Raw genomic sequence first — 17,636 nt, forward strand, 5'->3', positions numbered from 1 at the left:
TTCAAATTATAACTCAAGGCATGAATTCATTTTGTAACCCCTCTCCTTTCTCATCTATTTAAGCAAGAGCAAGTGAGAGTTGAGAGTAGCATGTTCATTGTGAAGAAGGAGATCTAGTGTTGAGTGTATGCAAGAGAAGTATGAGAGAAAGTGAAGAGTAAGAGCAAGGGAAGAGCTAGAGTAAGTGTGAAGGACAAGATTTGATCAAGAGAAGGAGATCTTCAAGCAAAGAGAAAGAGTAATTCAGTTGCAATTTGAATAGGCATTGGTGACTTTATTCATTCTCATTCTCTCTCTCTTTTTACTCTAATAGAAGAAGAATGATTTGGGTTTTTCCCTGGTCATTGAACCTAACTCTCTGTGTCTTATATTTGTGTTTGGTTGTCTTCATACGATCCTTAAGTTTAAGTTCTATCTACAATTGTTGATCTAAAAAGTTTTGAAGAAGAAATATGCATTCGAAACAATTGCAACAATATCAAAAATCAATTTTATGCAAAGTACATTTAGTTTTTTGCGTAAAACTTCCAAGTTTCTGCAAAGAATTTTTTAATTTTAGCATGGATCTTTCAGATTTTAACACAAGTGAGCACTTAGCTCTCCAAGCTTGTTTTTCATCAAAATTATCCCTATAATATCCCAATGAGGCAAACCTCACAAATAATTGTGCCCCCTCATTGTTAGAAAGTCCTTCAACAATTTTACTTTGACAATGAGTCAAAGATAATGTCAATTTAGTTTCCCATGACTCTAATGCAAAAGTTGTCCATCATTGATCAAACCTATACTTAGATTGTGTTGCATCCCTAGTGAAGTATCTACACATGCTTAGTTTTTTTTTGCTTCCCTAGTTAAGTAGCAAGCTTGTACATTTTATTTTCCTTACTCTTTATGCCAGAACTTTGCATTTTATAAGCAAATATTTAACCACTTATATGCCTTCAGCATGACCATAAAAATACCATTTTCATTTTTTATTTGACTAATTGAGAGTAAATTTATTTTAAACCCAAATGCATAGAGCATATTATCCACATTTTTTTTGGCCATCAACCATCCTAACCATTATTGTGGATGACCCTTCAACATTGTGCTCCTTATTGTCACCATGAGTGACTTTATCATCATTACCTTCCACAGTCTTGGACAACCACTTACTTGAGGTCATGTGCCTTGAGCACCCTTAATCAAGGTTTAGTGTAACTTCATCCTCATCTTACTCACCATGAACAAATGTTTCCTTCTAATTTTAGAAAGCATTACATTCTGGATTTAAGACATATGTGGTTTATATATTCAAATTTTAGAAAGCATTACATTGCTAAGTTAGAGCATTACATTATTATTTTCTCTTACCCTTTTTTGTCAAGATGTGTTCCCCTTTTAAGTTTCTTTTATTTTTATTTTTTTGGGCTTAGTGCTCCACATTTCCCACACAAAACATGTCATGGTTTTTTTTTTTGGACCTTTACTTTCTTCATTCTCCTTATGATCTTCACAAACTTTATGACTTTCCTCTTTGAATAAAAAACCTTCTCAACAAAGTCATCACACCAAACTAGTCCATTTGATGTTCTTCCTCTAGGAACATTCCATGCTACTGTAATGAATGTTATTGGATTTTTATAAGTGATTATTGTTGTATTAAAATGATTGCAATTATTAGGAGCTAATTGAAGCTCACATCCTCCTTATAGATTGCTTCCCCTATAGATGAAATAATTGTAATCAACAATTAATCAATGAGGGTTACAAGAGGATTAAATTGGTAAAATGAAGAAGTAAACATAAATAATTGGGGAAAAACAACCAATCTTGGTATGCATGTAGTGTTAAAAAAAAATCAATATTATTTTGAAATAGTTATTTTGTTGATTTCATTGGGATTAAGGTCACTCCTGCATCACTCAATTGGTCTCTTATTTATTTTAATTTGGTTATAAATGTTGCTAGAGATCAACTAATCCAATCGATTCTTCAGTATAATACTTTGGTGTGCCATGTTATCTGATAAAATCCAAACATCACAAGCTAATTTCATCCCCTTAACGAGGATTAACACGCTATCATTGCCCAAATTTACAGTAAACATGAGTGCCTTCTTATTGTTTTTGTATGATAGGAATCATTTATGGTTATGTTCCATGTTGACTTTGTCTCATCTTTGGTCACAATCTCCCAATTAATAGTCCCACTAATTACAAAATTTCTTCTTTTAAAATGTGTTTATTAGAGAGCCACAATAATGAAAAACAGATCCAAGTTTTCCTAAAAATTATAAAGTGCTTCAATGGAAATGCCAAGAAGATCCCTCAAAATAATTAATTGTAAAGAAATAAAAAAATGTTGAATAATGCTCTTAAAATGATTCAAGAAATTTCCTAGGACAAGCTAAAAATAATTTCTCAAAGTGTTGGAAGTTATGCCCTAAGAGAGAAAGACACAAAAGCAAGGCATAATAGAAAATAAATTTTGTCTCATACACATACACAAGCCAATGATCATTGAAGAGACACTAAATTGTCCTCTGCTTTTGCTGCCCCTGCCAAGGAAATTATATTTCACTGATTTAGATGAGCAATATTTATCTATCTTGCATAAGGCATATTTACAACTTATGGTGGCTAGGATATATGAGGCCATTAAATCCCCTTACAATTCTTTTAATTTGATTTTCTCATGAACAAATTTTCCTTAAACATTGTTATGTTGAAAGTGCTTCTAAAACCACCATAAGAGGCTATACCACATAACATGAACTTTCTTTGAATTAGATCTGAATTTTGAGGAGTATTTTTCTGAATAATTTGTCTACGACATGCACTCAACCTCATCCCCTTTTAGCATATGCCATTGTGATAGGGAAAACCACAAGAAGAATAGATCCCTAATGGGTAGCTTAACACTTTGTCAATGTCACTAACCAAGGGCTTCATTGGCTTACAAAAAAAACATGGATTATAATGTTCTAACTACAAAACTACAAACTATTTTGGCTTCAAATGAGCTCTCAAAATGCCTTCAAATTTCTTTTAATAATCTTGAAAATGGAGTGTTCAAAGATATTAATCCATTGGGATGTTTAAGGCCTTTACCATTGTTATAAACCTAATATGTTAGGCTTATGGTGAGGAATATGAACCATCATTGGATGTCTAAGAGACCTTGAAAGATGAATCCAACGATCATAACCAATGCACTTATGTGTGTATCATTTTAAAGAAAAAGGCATTCCAAATTTATCTTTTACACTAGTATGTAGTCTAATGGTGGTATCACGGCAGGTCTTGCTCAAAAACTCGTTAGATCTACCTCATTGATCTTATCAAATTAGTGACTATGAACACCCATGAAACACTCATGCCCCTTTCTTTGCATAGTGCCAATTTTCTCTCACCTAGGGTTTCATATCAGTTGTTATCGATTGCACCTACCCTTTGTGGTAATGTCTATATGCTCATGACTCTCTCTTCTACGTGGTTTGTGACTAGGCATTTCACTTATCAACTCCACTTTATCGTCATCCCTCTCTCTTCCATGTATCCACTTGCTAGACATCTCATGGTGTGCTTTGTGCTCATTTCACTCTCACTACATGAAAATTCAAAGAATTTTCAAAGGTCACATGCATACATATACATAGGAGTCTTAATTGACATTCCAAATAGATAGCCAACCCTCAACCTAAGCTTGACTATCATATACACTCCATTATTGAAGATAGAAACCAATGCAACATTTTTCATTGTTTAAATGTGTTTTTGAATGCATAAATGGATTTAAGGCCTTGAAAAACTCCTGGAGCACTCAAATTTGCAAATTACATAGTCCAAACTTACGATCGAAGAAACCTCTGCTGAATTTTTGACAAAATTAACCAAAAAGTATGCCCCAAAAAAAGACCAAAACTTGAATAATTAGACTATGTTCAATAGATTTAATAACACGTCCATGATTATAAAAGCATTCTTTGCAACCTACTCTTACATTTATGTGATTCAAATACCAATTTATGTAATTGAAAATATGATGCTTAATGAATCTAAGTAGTTTTAAAGAAAGACTCTTTAGCTTTAAAAAAATCTTATATACCTTAAATACTTTTAAGATTTCAAAGTTTAGAGTTAAATATTGTTAACTTTTGTTTTCGAGGAGTCACAACATCAATGAAACTTTTCTCATTCAATATTTCCTACTATATCATCAATTGGGTTGTAGTGTAGTAATAAATTGGTGGAAATTTATCAAAAAATAGTCTATATTTAGTTCTTAATCTAATCCATATGGCTCTAGCTAAGAAACCCTAAAGAGACATGTCTCAATGGATGGAAAAATCATTACTTGTGCTTCTTTCAACCATGCACAAACAAACTACATACATCTTAATGTTCTCATGTGCACTTACAACCAAGCGTGTTTCAACATACTTTTTCCACTATCTCCAATGCTTAGGTGCCTTCTTTGCATCATTACCAATTTTCTCATTCTCATAGCTACAAAATGGGTCATTGCACTCTTTGAAGCATCCACAACCTCAACACAACTACCACTCTATATATATTTTCTATTTCTCATTCATTTAGCATATGATTCGTATTTCTTATTTATTAAACCATTGGCATCTCAAGTCAAGTTCACCATTGTGCTATGATTGAAAGTGTTAATCACAAATTGCTTTAGATCTCTTTTAGCTAAATGTAGCTCCATATCTTACATGGATTGAATATTAATTACATTGTTTCACTAATCCCACTATGCTTGTTTGGGTTCTCTTGAAAAATCCTAGGGTGCATTTTTTTTGGGGAGGGGCGGTTAAGATTCCACATCTTGTTTTTGTTTCATATGGGATATAAGGTAAGCCACATAAGAGGATGGAAGGAGTGCAAAGCATGTTTTGTTGATGTTTATAAAGGAGGAGTTGTATTTGTAGATATCCACTACAAAATATACTTTTAATAATGTTGGATTTTTGTAGCTATGGTTGGTCTTCACATTTAATAATTTATGATGCAAACGATTTATGGGGTCTGTCGTTTTCAATCTTTTTACTGGTTCGATCTTGGGACCTGTGGGTTATGATTCCACAAACTCATCTCATCCTCACTTCCGTTGCGAAAATTGAACAACCCTATGGTCTACATGTAACGTTAATTCATCAAATAAAGTCAATGGATCTATGCATCAATGCATTAAATCACCATGCACACAAACAAAATTACATAAACTAGGCCTTAAAATTAATTTAATTTCTATGCTATTACATGGTGCCTTGGCAAGTCTAATATTCATTCAATTGATCGCATCTTTTCAATGCCCAAAGGCTACAATTTATAGAGGAAATTACAATATTGTGGATCATTTCAAGATCTGTGATCTTCACCATAAAACTCTTAAAACGATCCTCTCCACAAAGCTCTCAACATGGATTTTTTTCACAAAGCTCTCAACAAATTTCTAAGATCCCTCATGGATTTGATTTTTCAAGCTTTTTAACAAATCCCTTGCCTTTTGATGTGATTTTTCTCATTTTTTCCTTCTAGAAGTGGTTCTTGCTGATTTTTCATAAGATGGGTTGATGCTCTTGCATCAATTTAGCCCTCCAAAATACATGTAATAATAAGGACAAAACATGTTCTTCATGTTGATTCCAAAAAGAGGGAATTTTGAATTTTTGAAATATAAATTTTGGCTCCAAGAAGATCAAGTTGGCCGTCCAAGTGTTCAAGTCGGCCCAACTTGAAGAGACACCCATTTGGCTTCCCAAGAGATTATAAATAAGGCACTCGACCTCCTCATCTTGGCATAAGTTTGGATAACCATCTTCTATTGGTTTTGTTCACACATGGGAGACTAAAGAGGACGAATTTGAGGCAGAACAAAAGGACGAATCTGAGGCAGAGTTAGAGGATGAATCTGTGCTTGTTTTGAGGCATATTGGAAGTCCAAAATTGCAAGAGGCCGAAATTTTAGGAAGCCAAATTTGTCTGTGATTGAGCAGGTTTGACCTAGGTCTGATGGCTGATTAATTTGACTTTGTTTTTTTACTAGGAAATCAGATTGTATCTCTTGTTAAATTGGAAATTTTCTCTAAGAAAAGGTTGTTGGGTCTTTCCATGGTTAGGATTTTCCTAGGATAAATTGTGTCTCTTGTTCTCTTGTGTTTGATTGTCTCTTCATGATCCTATTGTAATTATTGTTATTGTCTGTTCATGATCCTATTGTTATTGCTATACAATTTCTTAATGGTGACTGTGACACAAAATAAGTTAATGGAGAAATCATTGGAAGTAATTATCAAATTAAAAGGTCTTGAAAATTCAAAAATAAAATATTTGATCAATCATATTTAGAAAAGGCAAAATCTAGTCTCTTTCAAATATATGTTTTCTATAATTTGCTTCAAGAGTATGATTTGGTCTTCTCATTAAAAATTAATTTCCCTATGTTAGAACTTTCTAGTTTCAAATTATTACAGCCAATAAAATAAAATATCAAAAGAAATTAAAACTCAAAACATGTAAATTTAAAAAAAAAATTAAAATATAAACAAGTCCCATGTGTCAAATTATGAGTTTTTGATCATTACAGTCTAAAACCATAACAAACCTTACAATAACATACCAACCAACATACCAACCAACCAGTCTTTATCTGTTTTTGCTGTGGTCCAGGCAATACTGTTATGCTGTATACATGACTTTATATTTCCTGTAATACAATATATTTGGTTTTTTTTCTTCTGAAAAAAAAACATACCAACCAACAAATTAATTTAAATTATTATCTTTAATGAATAAACAGGTTATCCAAACTATCTCTGGTATATCCCAGACAGATCTTTGAAATAAATCATCAATCACTCTCTGCAGTTAATGGCGTTCTCATTTCCTTCCTATTAGCCTCGCTTCTGTTATTCACTAATTTAGAAATTATAGCATATGCTCGACAACCACAGGCGCCCCTTGTTTAGCACTGGATTGCAACATAGCTTCGATCACAGCAACATCCCGGGTCCCTTCAACTAATGAACTTCGAGAATCCGGCCCGCTCACATCTTTGTCCTATAAGTTAAAAGCAACATGCAAGGGAAATTGCATTAAATTACAGGGTTTATAAAATATTTCATTATCTACTAGAAAAGCATTATAGATATCCCAATTCCAATGGTTAATGAACATAAAAGAAAAATAGAATTAGTCAGTTGCTCTTGTTTTTTCGCTATTGACCAGGAGAGTGAACAAAACCAATTAAAAAGGAAATGCCAATTGGTAATGGAAGATCTAACATGGAAATACAATAAAAGATGACGAAGGATAAGGAAAAAATGGGTTTAAAATTAAAATCAAATACAATATTAGAAGAATGTTCACCTAAAAATATCAAATGAACGTAGTACTAAGTAGTTTAACAAGGTTGTTTTTTGGGCAGATTTTCTAATCAATTCGTTTAAAAATCAAGTTCATAGTTTTAAGTTATTAAGTTTGCATAATCCAAATAATTCAAGGGTTTTTCAGGACATTGAATCTATTTCTGCATTTAAAAATGAAATCTTAAATGACAAAATTCCAACCAAGAAAGCCAACAAGTCGCTTTATTAGACTACACCTAAATGAACACCTTACCAAATACACAAATTTTTGTGTTATAAAAAAATATGTTAAAAATTGGTCAAGTTATAGAAATCAATGTTACAATAATCGTAATTAGGATTAAAATGAAAAAAAAAATAATAAAAATGGAAATAAAATCAGCCAAATAAAAATAAAAAATACAAAAAACAAATTTTTTTTTTGGAAAAATCGTGATCGATTAAATCCCCAACACTGATAGAAATTATAATAAATAGATGTGCAAAAGTAACATGATATTTCCAAAAGTGTTACTCAGTGATATGATATTTCCAAAAGTGTTACTCAGTGATAGAGATTTCAAATTTACCACTGACTTTTGGAAGAAACTTGACGAGAAAATCGGAACAAAAATAGCTATGGGCTCATTATATCACCCATAAAATTGGTGGTAAAACAAAATTGGTTTATAATGTTATATTACAAATAAACAAACAAAAATAACAGTAAAAATGGTTTCACTTGGAGAAATAATGTTTTAATTCAAAATGACACATGTTCAAGTTTCTACGAATAGTAATATTAATTTGAAAAGTATAGAGTTGAAAATATATATAAAAAACTCGAATTTTTTTTAAAACTGATGATAAATAATTCACATACAATCTAAAATAGACAAGATTTTCCTACACACTAGATAAATCTGGAGTTAAAATGGATGTTGATTTAATTATTAATTATAATTATTTATTTTTATTTTTATGTAATTTGCCTAAATCAAAATGTTTTAATTAATAATTATAATGATTAATTTTATTATTTTATTTTATTTTTAATTACAACATCTCTTACATACTCATTAGTAAATATCTCTCAAACAATAAATAATAAAAAATAACTTAAAATAAATTTAAATTAAAAAAATAATATACACTTTAAAACCAAACAAAATTTTAGATTAAATAATAAATACTCATCCAATTTTTACTAAGAGAAGTAGATTAACAGTTTAATAACACCAAAATTCATAATGTTTTTTCCATTTACGTTATATTTAAATAGAATAGAAAAACGGTCCATACACATCAACTTAAGAACAAGAAGCCATGCATAAGAATTTACGATTAAGCAATCTCAAAGAAAATCGTATAAAACAGAAACAATTTACAATAAAAACAGCCACTTGGGTATATGAACTATTCTTACAACAATATCCTAATGTACTAAGATGTGAGTTAAAAACCTTTTTAAAGACAGGAGGGGACATTGTTATGTACCCCTGATAAATTAAAACAAACAACTATTAACAGATAATTATTATTAAATTATGACAGAGTAATTACTAATTATTATACTATGGTTGATATGAATGATTATTTAATATGAATAATGGTTTAAAAATAGAGTAAACACAACATGAAGGAGTAAAAGGTTTCAAGTAGATTTAATAATGTATTTATTTCATGATATCGGTTTATAATACATATAAAATCATTTTGTAAACTAAAGAATGTCTACATGCTAACAACTCATTAATCGATAAGGATGACACATCATCAAGGATAAGGATGACAACTCCTAAAGAGGTGATTTCAGAATTTGTGACTATCTAGGGACTCATAAGCTAACATTCCCCTCGTCAACTACACGTCTAAATAATTATATAAATAGGGTAACATGAACTAGTGCATAAATTAGTGATACCTTCGATCTTCAACCTTAAACTTCATAAGTGAGTTTTAATGAAGATATGCCTAAAAGCCACCAATATGGATGTTGAATGGTTTCTAAAACGAACTTTGAAAGAGAGTAGAATTTATGGAAGTGAATAACTGCCATGTCTAAACATTCTTCGATTACTTGAAGAATTTGATCATTTGGTAAAGTGATTTGGCTAGAAGAAGCTAGCATATTCTGCTAATTCATGAACAAATAAAATCACCATTTTGTTATTGACGAAAAATTAGGACCACCAAAGTGCTGTCTAAATTTAGGTACAACTGGGTGGCAAACGACATTCCAATGAATAGTTAAAGTGATTAGTGCTCATACGAGAATTTCCAAATTCTAATCGAATTTTGGTTGATAGGACTTTGAATCTTGAAGCTTGGCTATTATCATTGGTATCGCCCCTTATCAAGTGCAAGGAGAGAAGATTGTTGAAGGGATCCAAGCTTGATATTTTGAATTCCTTTTCTCTTAGGTGATTCATCACTTATATCTAGTGGTTTTTGGTTGACCACTAACCATGTTGATTTGATTAATGTGGTGATTTTGGTTCACCACTAACTATTTTCACTTGTTACCATGTATTTGATGGTCTTGGTTAACCACTAACCATGTTCATTTCATCAATGTAGGTATTTATACACAAATAAGTTGAAATTTGAGGCAACTATGGGACGAATTTCCCTTAAGAGAAACCTATCTACCCCAAGGAGAAACTGTCTTTCCCCAAAGAGAATTCAATTGGAAGAAAGAAATATTATTATTTAATGTGACACAAATTTGGGCAAGCAATCGTTAAGGAATATACATTTAAATTTATGTATCTCCCTCCAAATTCTCAAATTGGCTTGATCCCTCAAGGAAACTATTTGAACCGTCATAGAAGATTTTAAATATGAATGATCTATCCCCCATCAAGTTCATTCGATCACATTTGATCTAAGTTTCTTGGTGGATAAGAAGCTCGGTATACCTGAGGTATCTTGGGAAACTCGCATTCATTCTTTGTGGCTTGCATTGTCATCTATGGCTCGCATCGTAATTTTTGTGGCTTGCATTGTTATTTTTGTGGCTCATATTGGATTTGTGGCTCGCATTGTATCTTTGTGGCTCACATTGTTATCTTTGTGGCTTGCAATGCATTTATTGCTCACATTGTATCCCTGTGGTTTGCATACTTATTTATGTGGCTTACATCTACATCAATGGCTCACATATTTATCTACGTGCCTTGCATCTATTTCTAAGGATCCCATATGTATCTCTATGGCTCGCACTTAACTCTGTGACTCGCATATGTACCCTCTTCCTTTGGTATATGGATAGTGACATGTGGCAGTAACATTTCTTATCTTGACAATGTTGTATGGTTGTGATTTTTGCACCCTTGATGTTGTATGGTTGTGATTTTTGCACCCTTGATGAAGGGGAATAACCCTTAGAGAAACCAGTGCTTACGTCCTTCAACAAAACTCAAGCTACAACAATGTTTGAAACTTCAAACATGTCCAATGTCCACAGGCTTCACGTACAACAAACCACAAAACATACAGTTGGCACAACTAACCACAAAACATACAATCAACAACAAATTTGTGAAATCATGATTCGTGAATACACCCTTCGATAGCAAACCACAAGATGCCAATGCATTGTCGGGCCCGCGTAGAAACATCTTTCCGTATCTCTTTATGAATCTCGCAAACCTTTTTTTTTTTTCCTTTGAAAATTTGTGTTTTCATTCTGGTTCGGGTTCGATCCGATTCGATTTCATTCGTCTTCAAGTTCGATTTCTGATTCAATTCGGATCAGGTTTGAGTTCGAATTTGAGGTTCAGCTTTTGGGTTCGTTGAACCTCAACGAACTTCATAAAAAAAATTCAAGTTCGTCAAATTCTAAACTTGAAGGTTCAGGTTCGGCGAACCCTGTGACTTAGCTTTAATGTATGGCTATGTCTCTATATGACCGTGATATGACAATGATTTAAGGCTTGTCTCTATGACAGTGACATGACAGAGATATATGCTACCTATGACAATGATATGGATTCAACCCTAGCAGAGGTATTATGATTCTCTCTGTGTTTGTTTCCATCACATGAGGCGCTTGTATGACTCACGGTTGGCCCTAGAAGGCCTAATGTATTTGTTGTAGTACTTGTGTCTCATTGTAACTGTACATTGTATCTCAACTGAACATTTTATGAATATCTAAGAAGAAGAATTGGGTTGGGTTTTTCCCCTTGTGGGATTTTGCCTTGGTTTCTAACCTAAATCCTAGTGTCTCTATTGTGTATGCTTTTCTTTTGTTGTTCCTTATTGTTCCGCTGCATTGATTATGTCATTGTTCTCTCTACATAATTGCTAATGATGATATGATGTTACAGGGTAAATGTAATGAGAAAATGTTGAAAATGTTTAGAAATGCAATTATCTACAACAAAGAACAAACTAGCCCTAAAAATCAACAAAATAAGAAAAATTTTCATTTATATAACATGCAAGGGTGTAGATAACCAAAATACTACCAAGTGCAATCCATCTCTAAACTGAAAATGCATCAACAAATAGGCTCTAGATGGTCTCTAACATCTAAAAAAATCATGCTACTGCAAATACCTACATTTCATCAAAAGCATTGCCTATATTTAAAATAAGATAGAAAAAGCTTAGCATGTCATGTCAAGATTTTGTTTGAGTGATGGGTACATTTTTAGTAGGTTCATGATAGAGGATTTCAACAATCAATGTCATTAACATCAAGGTACATAGAGCGCTTGGTGCTCTTGATTAAATGCTAGTTCCATACCCTCATACATGACAAACGCCAATGGAAACATTACAATCTCCCCAATCATGAAATCCTGAAAACTATTAAGTCTATCGGATTTTTAGTGGGATCTAAAATTCTACTTCCTCCATATGTAATTCAATGATGCGAAAACCACTCTCAAACATTCTGAGTCAAGTAATGGTAATGTTAAATTCACATTACCATTAATTACATAGTATTAGTAGGGAAATATAGCCAAATACTAGGCTTCCCCACTCATAAATTATTTCCTTTTAAAAAAAAATTGTGTTCTAAGGGTTGGTAGCATTGTATGAAATCAAGTAGTTAAGTACCGAACAAGCCTTTTATGGCCTATGACATTGGTTTGGACTGGTTTCCCCTAAAAAACGGTTGGACCAACCAATTTAGTCCACTTTGATTTGGTTTTTATAACACTGATATTGATATTTGTAGCTCGGGCTACTTCTACACAAGCCTAAGTGTCTAGGCATGCAAAATTCGCCCAAGATCTTCTTAGACACTTTCTCTAGTGTGAGCAAGTTGCATTTGTTACTTAGCTTTAGCTTAAAAAAAATACATAATTGTTACACTGCCTTATTGAACTAAAAAAATATTAGGTAGATTAAACCATTATGTTTTAATCTCAACCCTTGATCTCAAGTGAGGCGAGATCCAATATTGACCATTAATCACTTGGAAGATTAGGGTTAGGGATTTAGCTCAATGATAAGTTATAAAAGCAAGGCTAAGGAGAAGGAGAAGACACACAATACAACAACACAAGATTCAGAGAAGCATCCCAGTGAGGAATGTGAGATTCTAGTGTGTTAGGTCCAAGGAAGGGAGCACCAAGCAGTTCTAGATCAGCGAAGGAGGGTTTGATTAGCTAGATCAAATCCATTGGTGTATATGTATTTCCTTAGTTGGGCCATTATCCCAGGACAAAAGCCCAAGTAGGTTCTGAATACTTGACAATGAACTAGTTTGATTCGGAAAAAATCCATTGTGTCAGTTTTTTATGACATTGGTTATATTTTGATTTCACTAAATTTATAGTGTTAATGAACCTAAGTGTGCAATTAATTAGTAGATCTGTAATCTACTAGGAACTAAATGCAGAGGGCTAGGTTTGAAGGAAAATTAACAACTGACTAGGAGGGTTGTGAATCAGTATAAGACAATATTTTACATATTTAAATTCAATCACCACAATAAAGCAATCACATATAAAATCTATCAATTACAAAATACAGAATGCAAGATTTGTGTAGAAATCCTTTCAATAGAAAACCACAAATATTAAGCTTCTATTTATAACTCTTCGTAGTCACCAACCTATTATAGATATTTGTAGGCACCAACCTACTGAAGACACCAATACCCACTATACAAATCCTTCTAGGCACCAACCTACTCTTATAGATCTCCATAGGCACCAACATATTGAAGACACCAATCCCTACTACTAAGCACCAACTCAACAAGAGATAATAATCTCTTTGTCTAAGCTACACCAACTATCAATTGCAATTCTCGCTTTCTTGAATATGACTCCATCGAATAATCATTCATGTTTCATTCGTAATTCTACTTGCACCTTTTACATTATTATTTCTTCTTGAAAGGCTCCTCTTTATATAAGATGATATTGTTTTTCAGCTCACAAACTTTGCCCTTCAATTCTTTCCCTTTTTACACATCATTGCCACTCTTCATGAAGAGAGACACGTCAATCATTAATTAGATAATTAATTTCTTTTTATTTCATCTTTGCAATACTATGGGAAAATACCATGGGCTTGAAACCTTAGGAAACTTATACCAATGATTTTACCTCTCTTTTTACTTCTTTTCCCCTACTTCAATGGGACATCCGCAAACATATGTGTGTGTGCGTGTATTACTTACAACTATCACATATCTTCTTTGACATCAATGACAATATGTTCAATGATCTCCTCCTTTATTAGTGATGGAAATTCTGTGATGAAATACATAATCCACTAGGAATAGAAAGAATTCCTCCACTAGCTACAAGACTCCCTTGTCTGTGATTCTCCCCTTTTGACATAACAATGGCAAAGGGATGCTCTCCCTAAAGTTGTGCTTCTCCTTAAGCACTTTGTGACTAGATGAGATGGCTATATCTTCCAATTATTCTTTGAAATATTCAAATGTCTCTTTGGGAAGTAGTTTTGTGAAAATATTTGCAATATGTTCCTTAGTGGCAATATATTCCAAGTTGACATTATGTTCTACTACTTGTTCTCTTAAGAAGTGATACTTGATTGGAATATGTTTTGTTTTCGAGTGCATAACATGATTCTTTGAAATATTTATTGCACTTGTATTTTCACAAAGTATTGAGATTGGATGATCATATTCTACCTTAATATCTCTCAATGTTTGTTACATCCAAAGAACTTGCGCATAATATGATTCTACTGCTATATACTTGGCCTCTATTGTATAGTTTTATGTAGATTGGGAGGTACTCCACAAACCTGGGTATTGGGTTTGTGTGAGTTAGCACCACAAAAAGGGCTTTGTGGGCGAAGTACCCAAGCAGTGGGTTTTACACCCAAAGTTGTGGGCCCGAAACCAAGCATCTTTTTGATATTTTAACCATTGTTGCATGTGTGGCGCCCTTAATGGAGCAAGGGGCAACTAAGGCAACCATGGAGGCATTGATCAAATGAGAGAAATAATTTTTTATTTGTATGAGGTGGGCTAATAACAAGAATTTCAAGTCAACTTGGCTTGAGAAGTGCCCTTTGGGGGGCTAGATAGTGAACTCAAGGATCATATAAATAAGAGAGGCTAGTCATTTCATCAGACCACATCACAAGTGCAAATACATCAAAGGGGAAGCACTATGATCTGGCCACAGCCTATAGGAGTCTTTGTCAAGTGAAGAGGAGGTTGAAGTTTCATCTTTTATGTGTTTGGACAAGGGCTGAGTTAGACAGATCGCAGGGCTAAGTTTGAAGGACAAGTTTGGGCAGTTCTATGCAATTTTTCTCTTGTAATTCTTTTATGAATAGGCCACATTTTGTCTCTATATTTTTAGGTAGGGCCAATCCCTTCTTGTGTTGATGGACGTACTCCTGCAACCTGTGTTAGGCCTGTAAAGTAAGGTTGAGGTGCCTTGAAGGATGGCACAGGAGGACCAAACCTTGTAGAGGAGGATTGCGCAGTTGTATGGGGACTTATGAGGCAAAGTTTTAGGGCTAACATGGACTGTCAGGAAGCCCTAACCAGGGCTGAAAATCTCTAGGTACATGCACAAGCCATGGACGATTTAAAGCGCAGAATCATGACGTCCTAAAGGTATGTTGGTTGTCCCTCCAAGATTGATTTTTTGTTAGGTTGATGAGGTCAAGTTTGGATAGAGTTGATAGCAGCTTAAGTACAAGTGTGGAGTGTTAGAAGTTTCTTATTGTGTCCTAACTACTATCCCTTGTGAAGGACAACATGGCTATTAATGGGAAGGTGGTTTGAAGCCCTAAGGGTTGATCTTTGGAGGAGCTAAAGGGAAGCCAAGTGGGCTAATTATCAAGCCCTAGTTCACCGTATTGCAGAGATCATCTTCAGTGATAAGAGGGAAACCTACAAAGCCCTAAGGTCTGTCATCTTTGGAGCAGTAGAGAAGCAAAAGTGGGCATCGTTGTTGAAGACCCTATGTGATGGTATCTTTGAAGGAGAAAAGCGCAGCTAGATGGCAGATTATTTGGGCCAAATTTCAGTGACACTAAAGGAGTTGTGATCAGTGATAGTGGTAGATTGTTGAGCTATAGAAGGGAAGCCAAAGGACCACCAGATATGTTTAAGGTACGTCGATTGAAAGGGGTTGTGGAGCGCTACATTAGCAGGTAGGTCAATTGTACTTTTTTTAGGGTAAATTGATCATCATAGTTGTCTTGTATCAAGGTTGATTGTAAGGGCCATGATCCCTTATATCAGAGCCCTAAGGTTGTTGCATTAAAGATTTGTAATATAACAAAGTTGGGTTGAAAATTTGGTCTTGTGTACTAGTTGATTCATTGTTATTGTTATTCCGCTATGTAAAGTAGAAGTGTTGTAGCATTTGAGTGTGTTTGTGATCATGATTTTAGGCTCAAACTAGATTCTTGAGTGTTAGTGAAAAATCAACATATTGTGGATACAAAAATTGAGGTTGTTTCTTGCACAACCAAGACATTAGATTGTTGCCCAAAAATAATGCTCCTCCACTTGTACTTTTCATATCGTCAACACTGCCTACCCAACTTGTCTCCATATATGTTGTTAGAGTAAAATTTTCACCTCTTGACTACCACGAGCCAAAGTCCAAGGTGTCCTTTAAATATCTAAATATTATTTTCACTGCTTGCACATGAGTTTCTTTTGGTGTAGTTCAAAACCATGCATCCAATCCTACTACTTGCATAATGAACACAGTTACCAACCAAACGAGAACTTGACCGAGTTGTCACTTTTTTAGAGATTGCAAAAATCATCCGATTTTGAAAAGTGTTAATTTAGAATACACTTTCTTTTTAACATATTTTTTATACTTTAAATTTTCTTATGTATTAAGTATAAAAATTTGTTTTTAAATGTTAGTGATTTTCATGCCAATTTTGAAAAGTGTAGATGCAAAATCAACCCCTTTTTTTGGGGCTTATTTCTCACACTTTAAATTTTCTAATATATTAAGTATGGATAAATTTTTTAAAATGTTGATTTTCATGCGAATTTTGAAAAGCATTGATACAGCATCAACTTTTTTTCAGGGGCATATTTTTGACACTTTAAATTTTGTTGTCTTAAGTACGCATTTTTTTAAAATGTTTGTTATTTAACCATTTTTCATGTTGTTTTCTTCTTTCTTCCTTCTCTCTGACATGTTTGTTTTAAAAGGGTTTTCAAGTTCGTGCTTTTTATTTTTCTTTACATTTAAAAAAAAAAAACTATTATTTTGCAAAGTTAAAAAAATAATAAAATTAATATTTTGAAGTTAGGATTTTTTATATATATTTATGTATTGTTAATTAACACTTCAATACACATAAAATAATTGTCAATATTAAATAATAATAATAATAATAAAATAATTAAACATTTGACAAAAATATACATTTTGCATATAGATATAATTAAAAATATATACATTTTGGGACTTTTTCGCTAAAAATGACAAGACAAATAAAATATTTTTATAGCAAAAAATTATGAATTTTATGTTTAGGGATCATAACATTTGATTTTTTTCAAAAATAATGTTTCTCATAGAATTTTAAGTAAAAATATTGTTAAAAAAAATAAAATAAAATAAATCAAAATAACAAATTAAAACTAAATTGTTTAAAATATATATATAATACTTAAAAAAAAATGAAAAATAGGAATATATATATATATAGATAACAACTTTAAAAATAATTATATAAATAAATAAATGCACATCATAAAAATCTTTAAAATAAATAAATATATATATATATATATATATAAAAAATAAAAACAAACTATAAAAAACTTTAAAATATATATATTAATTTAAAA

The 17,636-nt window shown here is 32.6% G+C and overlaps 1 protein-coding gene across 3 annotated transcripts in view; it reads right to left on the bottom strand.

Annotated features, from left to right (window-relative positions):
• Nucleotides 1–6,535: 6,535 nt before the first annotated feature.
• Nucleotides 6,536–17,636, bottom strand: part of LOC149156870 (NAD(P)-binding Rossmann-fold superfamily protein) — a 343,287-nt gene continuing 332,186 nt past the window's right edge. For all 3 annotated transcript variants that reach the window (XM_089438734.1, XM_089438733.1, XM_089438732.1), the window contains one exon: nt 6,536–7,061. In XM_089438734.1, coding sequence (XP_089294860.1) covers nt 6,930–7,061 — 132 coding nt within the window. In that variant the 3' untranslated portion in view covers nt 6,536–6,929. The remainder of the gene's footprint in view (nt 7,062–17,636) is intronic.

The sequence above is a fragment of the Pinus tabuliformis genome, chromosome 9, assembly GCF_031772625.1.
Source record: "Pinus tabuliformis cultivar Carrire ecotype Pingquan chromosome 9, CPIR1, whole genome shotgun sequence".
Lineage (NCBI taxonomy): Eukaryota > Viridiplantae > Streptophyta > Pinopsida > Pinales > Pinaceae > Pinus > Pinus tabuliformis.